Source organism: Condylostylus longicornis, unplaced genomic scaffold (assembly GCF_029603195.1).
Source record: "Condylostylus longicornis isolate FDR11 unplaced genomic scaffold, ASM2960319v2 ptg000004l, whole genome shotgun sequence".
Taxonomy (NCBI): Eukaryota; Metazoa; Arthropoda; class Insecta; order Diptera; family Dolichopodidae; genus Condylostylus; species Condylostylus longicornis.
The window spans coordinates 904,367-919,438 of record NW_026577973.1 but is presented as its reverse complement, the minus strand read 5'-3'; the positions used below and the strand labels follow the sequence as shown (position 1 = coordinate 919,438).

Genomic DNA, 15,072 nt, shown 5'->3' with positions numbered 1-15,072 from the left:
TGATGAAAAACCCAACCTTTGACTAATCGTAAAATATCAAATATTGAGCCGTAAGAAATTTGAGCTCGGTAAAATTTGATGAAATCCAAAATTTTTCTTAATTACGTTTCATAAATATTTTTCTGTGTGATATAATTCGAAACACGCAATCGCATTTAAGGATTTTTAAAAGTTTTCGAACACTTACTTTATTATAAAAATAGCAAAGTAATTTTATTCTAATTTCAAGATCTAATTGTTTTAGTTAATGTTTTCAAAACTGATTTCTCAATAATCTATATCTAATGTTTTTTTTTTTCAAAATGTTAATATTCCAAAATTTTTAATTATTTTATAAAATATTAATCTTCGTAACTATTATTTTTTTGTTTGGAGTATCATTCACAGCATAATTCAATTTTTCATAATTATTTTGTTGTTTTTTTCTCCTTTTGTTTTAAGTTAAATATCAAAAATATTTTCAAGGATCTTGATTATACTTAAGTAAAAACAGAAAAAATAAAATGTCACGAAAATAAAATTTAAGAAATTTTATAATAAAATTCAATAATATAAAAGTCTAATTACAATCTTTGACAAGTAAATTAAAATTTTATTTACTTTATTTACTAATGTATAATATTTATTTTCTGTATATTAATATTATTTATTTATATATTGAACTATTCTAACTAAATATGTACATTTGAATTTTTAAAAAAAATTTGTTATATGAAGTACATAAAACTTCACAAATAAAAATTATATTAAATCTGTGGAATATATATATATATATATATATATTTAGTTCAAAATTTTTCATTACTTTTACGAAATAAATAAAATATGTATCAAGCGAATTTGTGATATTTATCTATAAAAAAAATTCAATGTATAACTCCTATCGTCACTTCTTAATTAGCAGGAATTTTTTAAAAAAAGAATATGTGAACGTGTCTTAGTAGCTTACTATTTCGAAGCTTATTAAAAATAAGTTGTTTACAGAAATGTTCTATTATTTTAATTTTAGAATACAGAATGACAAATTATTTAATACAATTATTAAAAGAATTTTTAGAGTACTGTATGTATTCCGAAATTAGTTTCGATTCCTTTTGAATAGGTATATCTTATATCAAAACTCATTGCTATTAAATTAAAATTTCCAAATTTAACAAAACAAAACTATTGCGCGTATGACATCTGTACCCGCCTTCCGCAAGTCAACACATATGAACTCGAAACTCCTGCACCAAATGGCACAATTCTTCAAACAAAAATAATATATACTTAAACCTAAAACATTATGTAGTTACTATGATTTTTCTTAAAATTTCTTATGGGAATAAGCACAGACAACTGTAAAACAGACAGATGACATAGCCTAAAAAACGAGTCAAGGCAGAAAAATTAAAAAAGAATTCTCCTCCAACTGAATTCAAACCAGTGACATACCGTTTTCTGCGCGTACCTCTGTAATTCAGTTGGTAGAGCTTCTGCGTAGAAGTTATTTTTCGCATATTGTAAGAGATTTAAAGCATGATTTAATGCTGTCATGTCGAATAGTAATAAATACCTTAAAATTAGTTTTTTCAAATATTTTTTTTTTCTAAATTTCATATAAATTAAAAGAAAACAAAAATGAAACACAGTTTACGTAATACTCGTATAAAAGCACTCTTAGATACAATAACAACATTTTAAATCTACCAGAATTCACAATAATTAAGAAAAAAATAATATAAAAAAAAATTATTATTTTTTTAGAAAGAAGATCCGGCTGAAGAATTAATGGAATTTCTTATATTATACGATGAGGTATTATTATTTTTTATTTTTCATAAGTCGTCATAATACCCAAGCCCGTGTTCTTTGATGTGTTTTGAAATAAAAAAACAATCCTGTTTCATATTAAAATTTTAATTAAAGAAAGTATTTAAAAAAATAAAAGCGTATGTATATGCAGTCAATGCCAGATTTAAAGCTTATTTTGAATTATATAACATGAATTTATTATTTATATTCATAAATGATAAAAAATTAATTCTTTATAATATTAAATCTTATTAAATGTAATAATGCAAGAAAACAAATTAAATAGAAAATTTATAACAACTTTCAATATCCAGATTTTTTGATTCCCAACTAAATGGGAAGCATAAAATAACTTCCATAGTACTATGATTAATTGTGAATTCATAGTAATATTATTATACTTTGCACCTATAAAGTAGCACTAAGGTATATTAAAAGTTTACACTTCAAAATTTTTGAGTTAAAATTTTGGAAAATATTATAACGATATTACAAAATTGTTCACATATGCTATTTATTACATACTTTCAAATATGCTATTTATTATTCTAAAAATATTTGTTTTAAGTAATTAGAAATTCATTAATTGAAAATATCATGTCGATATTCTTTTCGAGAAGCACTCATCTTAAATTCTAAAGGGATAATATAATGTCATATGAAAACTAACTGAAGAAATTGTTCAATAAAATCAACAAATATTTTCAGAAAATCAGTTCAACTGGTCCCAAATTAAAAAAGATAAATTCAAACATTTATGTTTCTAATTTTCTTCATATTCTCCATTGTGACAACAATGTTCCTTAGGTGCAATATATTTTATAAAAATGCAAAAACATTTTATTAAATCTTGTTTAAAAACTAAATTTAATAATTATTTCTGTAATACTTTTTTCCTATTTCTATACAAAATTATACTTTTATGTAATATGGGCATTTTTGAAAAAAGAAATCAAAAAATTTCAAGTTGATTTTTTAAAATGTATTAAATTTAGCTAAGTTCATTTAAACTTTTAAAATCTGGCGTTACTGATAGCATAATACAGAAGTATTAAATTATACATAGTTACAATTACGTGTATATCAGCAAAATATACATATATATTAAAACGCAAAAAACTTTATATCATATATAATATTTTTGCAGTTTTATAAGAATTTATTTTACGGCCTTAGAGTGTTTTTATCAAATGCATAACATTTCCCTCTTGAAATGCAAATATCTTCATTATTCCCGTAACAATAATTTAATGATACTCTATGAAATTGAATTAAAATTGGTTATCGAATGATTTATCCCATAACTCCTTCAATCTTATTAAATTGTTCTACTATAACATCATATTGACCTACAACATCTGAGAATGGACAATGTGTTTTATCTTATAAAAACAAACTAACGAGATAACAATATTGCTAACATCCTTGACACCCAGATCATGTTTAAAAGAAGAATCAATGAATAATTTAGAAAAAATAATTGAATTTTGTATTGTTTATGTGAAAGAAAAAAAATTTGAACAATATTGAATCTTTAATTGCTCGTAAACTGAAGATTTTAGTAAAAGAAATATTTTTAGTTTTTAGTAATTATTTTTCATATTCGATTTTTTTTTGTTAATTTTATTTTAATTCCCTTTTGAAAAAAAAAAAATTTTATATTAAATTTTTTTAATTTAATTTTTTTTCCCCCCAAAAAAAACCGCAATTCTTTTTTATTGTATTACTGTTATAATTGGTGTATTTAATTTTATTATTGTGTTTTGTTATAAAAATTTGTTTTTTTACGTTTTTTTGTTTTTAAATAATTAAATGCTTGTATTTAATTTTAATGTCGCTTTAAATTGCACTTAAATTTTTAATTTGCTATAATTAAGTAGAAAATATAATTTTAATATTTAATTGAAATGTTTTTATTTGTGTTATACAAGTATATTTAAAAAATAAATTATTAAATATATTTTATATAGTATCTACAATAAATTATATAAAAAAATTTTTTTTTTGTATTTTTAATTTTCTATTTCTGTAATTAATATAAAAATATTTTAACGCATATGCATAAATTATTAATTTTTAAAATATTATTGTTTTTCTTTCTGATAATTCTATAATTTTTCTTTTTTTTAAACAAAAAAAAAAAAACAAGGATAATGAAAATGGAGCGTTATATAAATTTCATCAAGCTATTATGGAAACTGGTGGTGATATTTTAGATGATATAACGAAAAGTGGTGAAGTAACAATATTGGCACCAAGTAATGAAGCATGGACTAGATCAAATTTAACTGATTTTTCAAAGTGAGTTTATTAAAATTTAAGATTTATGTGATATTCTATGAGAACAAAATTAAAAATTAAGCAAGTCTATGACATTTTTTCAGTAATACGAGTATAAATAACTTCAAAATCGATATTGAAATTTTCATACCACAAATATTATTACAGAAATTGGTTCTACAAATATGGTATGGTAGAAATAGTAAAGTATAATTAAATGAAAAAGTCTTTATTCAGTCGCAAAGACTTTATTTAAACTTAATCAATTTAATTGATTTTAATTAAAGCACTTGTTTGAAATCAAATTTTTAATGATAACTAAGTGAAATTAAAAATCTCTTCATAAGGCTTGTAAAATTTCTAAAGATAATTTTTTATGAAAATATCTAAAATTCTTTTAATTTTGCATACTTTTTGGGGCAGATTTATTAATATTTTTCAATTTACACTATATAAATGTACTTGTATCAACAATATAGCCTTATCCTTTTGACTTGTGAACGAAAGTGTATGGGGTAGAAGTTTATTTTCCTTTCTTTCTTTAAATACAAAATAAATTTTTCACATTTTATATTTGTAATCAAAACTTTTTGATCCGAATGAATTATAAAAAAAAATTACCAGGCAATAAAAAAAATATATTTTTAAAATTAGAAGATAAAAAAAAAATCATTCATTTTAATTTTCAAATTAATTCAATTGACATTATTATGGTATGATTAACAATTAAAAATTCATTGACCGCATATCAAATAAATCACTATGATTTATAATAATTAGAATGTCAATATATGTACATATCTATATGACATTTGTACATGCATATATACTTCATAAATGCAAATAGGATTAAATAGATTTTCTTTATTCAATTCTTTTATAAAATTTTCATTATAATTCTGCGTGTATTTTGTTAAAATCGTTTGAACATTAAAAATTTTGAATACAATTGAACCTGTTAATGATTATTATTTCATAAAATTTAATTCTCTTCTATTAACATATTTTGTTTTTTTTTTTTGAAATTTATTTTTCAACTCAAAATTTGTGTACAAACAAACTATCAATTAAAATCAAAATATATTACAAGCACATAATTTAATAGTCCGAAATAATTTCTAACATATCGTCTGCAGTAATATGTGCTAGTCTTAATTTGTAAATCATCATTTGATTTTTGTTTACAGAACCATTGATTCACATTTTAAATTTTAATAATTTTAAATTGGGTTATTTTTCATATATGCAATTCAAGAACCTTATATTATAATGTGACACAAATTAAATAAAATAATCATTTCCAGTTTTTAATTTAATCTTTAAACGATCTTAAGAGCATAGTTTTAGCATAGATTTACACCAAAAAATTTTTAAAAATTGTGAAAAATTTCACCTTTTAATTAAAGTTCTTTTAATTCTTTCTTCCAACTTGCAAACGCTGAATTAACAACAATATTTCCCTAACACAAAAATTTCTACAAAATATAAAATTATCATTGCAAAGTACAAAATCCGTATTAAAAGATTGAAAAATCTATATATATAGGAAGTGTAATACGAGTATAGGGCACAATATTTATTAAGATAGAATAATTCTAATTTTAAGTAATTAAACTGATTTATACATGATTTTTATTGTTATAATAGTCAGTAATACAATAAAAAATAAATTATCATTATAAACACAATTTATATAAATTTATTAAAGAAACAATTGAATCTTGTCTTAAATATTAGCCTTTTTCCACGAAATTTAAAGAAAATATTTTGTTAGTGCCAATGTGTCCCTCCAACTGTCCTACACCATTCTGTCCACGCACATTTGCTAACAATTTATTATCCACAATCAATTTTAAAATTCTACAGAGCGCAGAAAAATAGTATCTGCTTAGCCCGTCGTAAAACTACATAGACATCATTGACAAAGTAGCTATTGAAATTAGTCTTTATCTTAATTTTGTCTTTTTCACTTTTTGATACCATTGTTCTCTGAGACTACTTGTTACAGAACTCAAAGATATTAACAGTTTGCACAATTCCTTACCAATTTCCTCTTCTTTCAAGGTAACGTCATACGATTTTATTTTGACTCATTCTAATTTTATTTTAACTCATCTACTTTACCGTCAAATTGAACTAGTTTTTGAGCCCTTCCTTAATATGTTGTTTCGCCCCACCCCCCCCCCCCCCCCTCCCTCCCTAAAAATATGCAATTTTTTTTTATTCTTCATAATATAATATTGTTGAAATTTATATTAATAAAATAATTTAAATAGAGAGCTGCCTTTAAGAAAATATTTTCAATTGTCCAAGGCAAGTGCTGCTTTAAAAACCATGGATCCCATCCAAATTTATTTAATCTCCCTTTTATTCAAATGAACGAATTTGTCATTACATAAAAATAGAAAATCTTTTTATTTTTAATTTTTATTATAATGAAAATAAGATTGGTATCATTGTCTAATCGTTATAAACTTTTTATTCTAATCTTTTCTATATATTATATAAGTACATCTTGTTATACGTATATACATATATTTATTGAAAATTATATTAATGTAAGTGAGTAGTCAAATTTATTTTACTACATCTCCTATATAATAAAATTCAATTTACAAAAATTCAAATATTTGCAACATACGAAAATGTTTATAATATCCTTTATCGAAACTTTATAATGTTAGAAAATAAAATTAAAAGGAAAAGCGGAGTTGAAGCACATTATTTTGGTATATTACTATAATATAAAACTTTATACAAATTCTTGATCCTTTAAATGACTTTTACATTTCCAATAAAATCACAAAAACAAGGAAAAATGTAATTAATTTTATTCTTAGCAATTATATTAAATTATTTTACCGTTTTCTTTTTTGTTCTTTGTATTAAAATCACTTCTTTTAATTTAATGGTTACCTCAGGGCGATATATAACCTTATCTTTTATTATACTCAGTGATCCGATGATATCTTTTAGCTATATAATATTTTATATGTACTAAATTGATTATAAGTACATAATTTATATGTATATACTAATATATTTTCGTATAATACAAATTATAATTGAGTACAAAAATTTTTTGAAAAATTATTTTATGTCATGCCTTGATAGAAACCTTTCTTGAATAAAAAAATAATGGAACGAGGAATGATTCCTTTTAAATGGAATACAACATACAGAGTAATTAATTGTTCACAATCAACCAACAAATTGACCTCGAAAGGATTAACGGCCAGTCTATTTTGTTTGAATAAAAAAAAAATTTATATAATTAATTAATCATTTTGTCTATTCTTCGTTCGTCATTGTTTAGGGAGCTGGTGTTTTTCTTTTTTGCTTTTAAATAAAAAATCAAAAATTTATTTAGAAATTAAAATAAAAGAAGCACAATTTAAAAGAGCACATTTTTCTTCAACAATTAAAAACATTCTTTATAAAAAAGATGCTGTATTTGCATTATTATCTAAACATCATAATCATTATACTTATTGCATAACTCCAGGAGGAGAATAAATATTAAATACCGCAATAACATAGTGATGACCGAATAAGACAAGTTATCAGATTATGTTATTAGATTCTTTTCGGGAACTTTGGGTCACTATATAAGTTTTAATATGAGCGAAAAAGGAAGGGCGTTTAATTACAAATTTTGATACTCTTTTGCGCAAAATTGCCAGTTTCTATTACAAAGACCATACAGGTTTTGTAAGCAAACGCGTAGACGAACGGACAAAGCAAATTTTCCTTTAAATATTTCAAAACGAAAATATGTTTTATTCAGTCTTTTAGCTTCATAACTTTCAATTAAATTTAACTTTTGATATGAAAGAAGAAGACACAACGTTTACATTACCTATTTTTGCCACCTTTCTTGACTACCTTATTTTAATTCATAAATTGAATGAATATAGTCATTCCAACGATTTTTTGGAAGGAATATAATGAAGAGAAGAATAAAATAATGTCCTGTAAATTAACAAATTGCCTTAAAAAAAAAAAAAAAAAGAGTTTTTTTTTTTGTTTGCTCTCATTTTGTTTTGTGTTTTCTTTAATCCTTTTTGTGTTTTTTAATAAATTCAAATTTTGTTTTGAAAAAAATTGCGTTCATTTTATTCTTTATAATTTTTTCGTTCTTTGTTATAAGGATCCTTAAATATTTATTGCCCACTCATTAGCTTAAAACGTTACAAAAAGGTTGTGGATTAACTTTAAAATTTTTCTTTATTTTTAAGAATATCCAAAAAAAAAACAATTCTTTTTTTTTTGTTGTTGTTTTTGTTTTATGCTTTCTTGCTTTAATATTTGAAGCGAACTTTTTTTTAGATAATTATTCAAATTTCATTGAAGGGATTTCTAAATAAAAAAAAACAAAAAGACTAAAAATAAAAGGTTTAGTTAAAGTAATTCAAGAAAATTTAAGAAGGATACTTTTAAAGGTTGTGTTTTTCTCATAAAAAAAAATTTTAACATTGTTTTTTTTCTTCTAAGTTTAAGCTCTTATTTTGGGCATAGAATGTCGTTTAGTTATTAAATCGAATTATCAGATAAAAATTAATTAAAATTATTTTCGAAAAAAATTTATTTTTAATTTATTTAGTAATATTATCCAAAATATCCACAGTCCAAGTTAGTAAAACTTTGTCTGAATTCATTATATAAGAATCTCGAAGGCAGTATGACCTTTTCAAAAGCTATTCTTTAAACATCCATTTAATACATGATGAGGCTGTAAAATAGTCAAAGCAAATTTAATATTAGTAAATACTTGTGTTTTTACCTTACAATGTAAGCTAAACTTTCTTGAATAAATTGGCATATTTTGTTATTATTGTCCTTTAAATAGATTGTCTTTTACAAAAAATGTATACACCTTCCAAATAAGCTCTTTGAAATGCAAGGTTACCGATAATTCTTTAATTATTTCAAATAATGAAAATAGAAATATTTATGTTGCTTAAAAAAAAATAGGTAAGTGTATTAAAGAAATATGGGAGTTTCAAGATTGCTACGGGTTCAGAAAGTAGAATTTCTTTCCGGGGACTAAAGCTAAAAAACACGTTTTTTTCTATATTTAAAATATTTATCGAAATTAAAAACAATCAAGATCAAATTAATCACATTTATTAATAAAAAAAATAAAGTACCAATGAAACATTTATTTTTTTAGTTGTAATTCGAGAATTTTACTAATTTGATGATAAAGCATCTGGTTTCTTAATTGACTCTATATTCACAGTAAAAAGTTGTCTACAAATTTGCAAAGTATACAGCTGTAATTTATTCAAATAATGTGAAGCCGTGATTAAATTTTAGGGTCGGTTTTTATTTTCGTAGCAATGTTTTATTTATAAGTTCCATAAGGTTTTTATACACTGTTACTTATAAATAAAGTGTACTCATCTGTTAAAATTTTTTTTACATATTTTGTGCCTTTCCAACAAAGGAGTACAATATTTTTCTGCAAAAATAGTTGATAAATTGATTGATAAACAAAATTGCATAAAGGATTTGTCTAGAAGTTCAATTTCTAATTTCATCAAGTGAATAAGCAGTTGGTTAATTTGAAAACACATTCTGTTTTTGCAATTTTCAATTTAATAATAAATTGATAGTTTCTAATTATTATTTTGGCATATTTTCAAGACAAAGTAAATTTCGGTATTACAATGCAAAAGACAAAAGCATATTGTTAAAAAAACAACAATTTTAAAAATTAAATTTTTATTATATAAAAGTATAGACAAAAGTGTTATTACATAACAAAACCCAATTATACTTTTTCGAATTTACAAAAAAAAATTAAAAAATTTCAATTTTACAACAAACTTATAAAATTTTACAACTTTAATTTAAAAAAACTAAATTGATTTTTCAGTAAAACTAAACACTAAGTACAATCAATTTGAAAATTTTGAAATATGTCCTTTTATCCTTTAAGAAAATAAAAAATAGAAGGAAACTATCTCTTTTCTCGCAATTTATATAATAAAAACATAGGAATACTTTTCGATATGCATATACATATATAATAGAAAATATAGTGTTCAAGCTCTTTTAAATAGATTCTTCATCATTCCTTTTGTTTGTATAGATCTAAAATTGTTTGCCTTACTATATATATATATATACATATATAGCCATAGTATTAAAAAATAATAAAGATTGAAAAACATCAAAAAGTTACATCCTTAAAAATATCCTTTTTCTATTATTCTAATCGAATGTTATAAGAAAGAAAACAATAAAATGAAAAGTGTAAAGCAATACTTGTTGAATAAATCGATCTTTTCCTCTATCTCTATCTGTGTATTGTGTATATGAAGCCATTTATATATAGGAAATCAAAGTTTTCCTCCTGCATCATAAGGCTTGTTTATTTCAAATTTTTAAATTTTTTTTTTTAGTTTCTTTTTTTGTTTTTTAAAAAACAAAGTTGAAACTTTTGAGAAAAAAAGAAACTAATCAAAAATATCTTTGATGAAAGAAAGATTTTCCTAAAAACAAATATAATTATGTATGTATGTATATGCTTAGCTCTTTCATATGTTATGTATATGTTTGAACAAGTACGCTATATACGTGTACAATGAAAAATATTTAAGATAATACAAGGGCAAAAAGATTATTTAAAGGTGAGTGAACCAGAAAATATTTTTAGAACCAAACTAATTTGTAATCAGTATTTTGCCTTTTTTTTTATTTAAAAAAAAAAATATTTCAAAAAGACCATTGAAGGAGAAAAACTTTTATTCGTTCTATGTTCTAATATTTTATAAGTAATCATTTAAAAATTACATAGGAAAAGAAAGCTAAAGGAAGTTTAATTTTTTTTGGTTCAAATATAATTTTTTTAATATTCGATTAATTTTAATTTGAGACCTAAAAATTAATTTTTAAAATAGTGATTACTTTTTGACCGGTATAAAATTAAAGAGTACCCAAATGATTTCATTTTGTAAACCAAATGTTTTTGGTGCTTTGTTTAAAATCAATATAACAGTTTTTTCGTAGTTTGTTATTAAAAAAATCTGATTTCAGAAAAAATTCACTTTATTTGAAGGTTTTTTAGGACTCCTGATATTTCGATATAAGTACAGATACTCTCATTACTATTTTAAATATATTATGTAAAATATCCTATACAATTTTGACTCATAAACTTTTTTATTACAAAGCAGAAAACTGCAATTTAAACTGCTTATTATTCAGATAATAAAAATTTTGTAATATCACAAAATGATTTGATGATTTATGTAGCCATGACCAAATAAAAAATGTTCAATCAACTGAACATTCCCAAGAATATAAAATTATTCAGAAACTGCAGAGCAAATGTATGTTAAAACTAAAAGGAATAAATTCAAATTTTTTGAATGTACTGCAAAGATCACAGGGAGCAATGAAATCCATTTAACAAACTGCATTTACATAATTTCTTTGAATTTAAAACTTATTATTAAAATCTCAATTTTAAATTATATAAAATTTAGAAAATCTTAATAATGTTCTACCAATATTTTCTTTTCCATCGAAAATATTTTGTCAAAAAGGGATCAAATTAAAATTCAAAATATTATTCTCATTTTAAATGTATTCTCATTTTAAAATTTTTTTATTTATTATTTTTGTTTTTGTATTTCCAGGAACAAGGAAAAAATTCGAGATCTTCTAAAATTGCACGTAATGAAAGGACGAATTGATGTTGAACAAATTCGTAATAAGAATGCTATGATCAACTTAGAAGAAAGTCAATTAGTATGTTATTTTTATAATATTTTTCATTTATTTAAACACTTATATAAAAATATTTATTTTTTTTTTGTTAATTTTAATTTGTTCAGGGTGCTGCACAATGGTCTACTATTAGTAATAAAACTTATTTATATTTCAATATAAAAGAAGATCCAGAAAATACTGTTGTAACAGTTGAAGGTGGTGGTGTTAATGCAACACTTGAACAACCAGATGTTGCACAAACGAATGGATTCGTTCATATTATCGATCGAGTTTTAGGTGTTCCATATAAAACAATTTTAATGAAATTAGAAGAGGATCCTATGTTAAGGTATAATTAAATACAAAAAATTTTCATTATATGCCCAAATTTTTAATTTATCATGCAATTTCTTCCAAAATTGAAAAACTGAAATTTTTAAGATTTATTTCGTAAATTTGCACTTAAATTTAACATTTTCTACCCAAAAAGTTTTATCATTCTTATTGACTTTCATGAAATTGACACACCAAACTGTAAAAAGAGGTGAAACTTTTTAATTAAATTTTAAATTCAATATTCTATCGGGATTTTTTTTTAGTAAACTAAAAAAAACCAAAATTATCTGCCAAAATATAATCAATTATAATAAAATCTAAACACTAAATATTCCAATACCATCAGCAAGGTTTCTATAATTAACCTTGCATTCTCTTTTAATTTATAAATTAAAATCAAATTTAATCAATTTTTATATAAATCACTTTTAACATAAAAGGTGAAAAGCAAACATTCCCTTTTCTCCATTATTTATTATTAAACAGCTTAACAATATTTACATTATATATGTATATATATATATCTATATTCACACCCAATGTTACACATTTACATATTACGAGTAAAATTCCCCAAGTAATAAGGTTTTATAAAATCTGTTAATATTTAGTAAATTAATTTTCATTTCAAGAATAAAAATTATTTTCTAACTTTAATATTTGTTTTCTTAGAATCCTTTTTAATAAAATAATATTACACGAACATTTTGTAAATCAGGAAGCAATGAGTTATCATTATTTTATAACGACATTCCATTATGAGTAGAACAGATAGAATGTTGAATATTAAGTATGTATAAAAATTTATCAAATCAATTTGTTCTTAATTATGAAATGTCAGTCTTTTTAAAATCTAAAAATCATGATTATGTGCTTTAAATATGACATGACATTAATTATTGTTTTTGATTTTTTCTCTTGTGTTTGTGCTTTTATTTTTAAAATATGAGTATATACATAATACGAGTATTTATTCATTGTGGTATTTCAATATGGTATACCAAGAATACCATTGAATTACGAAATACAAATTTCGTAAAATCCAGTAGTCCCTCCCTTATAATAATCAATACAACATGTATATACGAGTAATGTATAAAAAATACACAGAAATGTTAACATAATGTAAATACATATAAAATTTGACATGGGTCAGTAAATTTTCATAATGAATATTAATGAAAACTAAACAATTTTATAATGATTTTGTGGTCAACTCCTTTTTCTCTTAAAGAATATATTATAATATGTTAGTTTAAGAATATTTAATGGAAATAATAATTGAAAACAATGTGTATTTAGATGTACATACATTTAAGTATATACATACATACATATATTATAATTATTAAGGAAAAACTTGAATTTTCTTTCTGTAAAAAAGATTTTCATCGATTTGAAAATAAATAATAAAAAAAAAACAATTTCTTTTTTAAGTTGATCTCATTTTTGATGTACGCGCATATCTCATTTTTAATGTACGAGAACTATCAAGCAAATATATATCCAAGTAATATAATGCACAACATATAGATATTCATAAATGCCTAAACAAAACTAGTCTATATCATTTCGGCCATTTTATTTCTTTTTTATAAAATTGGAAAACTACAGATCCGCAATCCATTTTGAAAAATGATTGCAATATCAAATAAAATTTTAAATGAAATTGATTGTCTTCGGAAGTTTGGAATTTCACAAAAAAATCGTCTACTCGTTTTGGAAAAAAAAATCAAAAATATAAACATTAATGCAATTATCTTAATTGAATCTATGCAAAACAGAAATGATCAGTTAAAACTTTATTTTCAAATAAAGTTAATATTTACGTGATACGAGTAGTAACCTTATATCCCATAACATCTATCTGCCATGTTAGTCAATCTTGTAACAATTAAAACTATATTATATAAATATTTTTAACTACATATTAAATTTTTAGTTATTGCTATATGTAGATATTAAACACAATTAATTTTGAATTAATTTAATGAACATTCCAAAAACTTTCTTAAATTTCTATTTTAAGAAGAAAAATATTATAAAATAAAAGACTTTAAGAAAATTAATAAAAGATTTATTGAACCATGTTATTAAGGTTAAATACTTTAAAAATATTTGTGTATCAAGAGAATTTTTATAAAAACCATATGAAATACCTAAAAATTTTATTTAGCAAGCATAATCTTCATTATGTAAAATAAATAAACTTTTACGGATTAATATTAATTTCTTCATCATTTCTCATATAGTATTTTATTAAAAATTTTCTTAATATTTTATAATTTTCATAATTTTCAGTTTAATTAAAACATTATAATAGGAATTCAACTAAGGTTGGTCAAAAAATACTTAAGAAAATCGGCTAAACCGATTACCACATAAATTTATATCTCAGTTTATTTTTTGTATATGAAGATTTGATCAACCTTTCTCAAATATACGAATCTGGACCTAGACTTTCCCATGAAGTTAATATTACATTATTAATCTTTTGATTAAATTATATTTACGAGTACTTGAAGTTTTATACATAAATTTTGTATGACAATAAAATTAATCTATAATTTCTTGGAAATTCTTATAGTCAGCAACTTTAACTTTACAAAGAACCAAATCTAAATTTTTGAACTTATATAAAAAATTAATCAAGAAATAACTTATCGAAAAATCTTATATTTCAATACTATAGTTGCTAAACCAACGAACCAAAAAATTTTTTAAGGTGATGAAAGATTGTAAACTAGACTTATACTGAGCCTTTTCATTTTCGATTTCAGAAGTAATCAATGGATTTTCTTCAAATAGGACAATGGAATCGGTTATGTGCTGATCACATCTGATTTAAATTTTATTCAGTAATATTTATGCAAGTTCTTTTAATAGCTTTATTCATAGGAATCATAGGAATCATAGGAATAGCTTTAATCATAAAACATT

At 22.4% G+C, this 15,072-nt stretch overlaps 1 protein-coding gene across 1 annotated transcript in view; it reads left to right on the top strand.

The window, feature by feature from the left end:
- Positions 1-15,072, top strand: part of LOC129612354 (fasciclin-1-like) — a 123,949-nt gene that overhangs the window by 77,635 nt on the left and 31,242 nt on the right. Inside the window, exons 8-11 of the mRNA XM_055525914.1 lie at positions 1,747-1,797; positions 3,944-4,095; positions 11,724-11,835; positions 11,922-12,145. Coding sequence (XP_055381889.1) covers positions 1,747-1,797; positions 3,944-4,095; positions 11,724-11,835; positions 11,922-12,145 — 539 coding nt within the window. The remainder of the gene's footprint in view (positions 1-1,746; positions 1,798-3,943; positions 4,096-11,723; positions 11,836-11,921; positions 12,146-15,072) is intronic.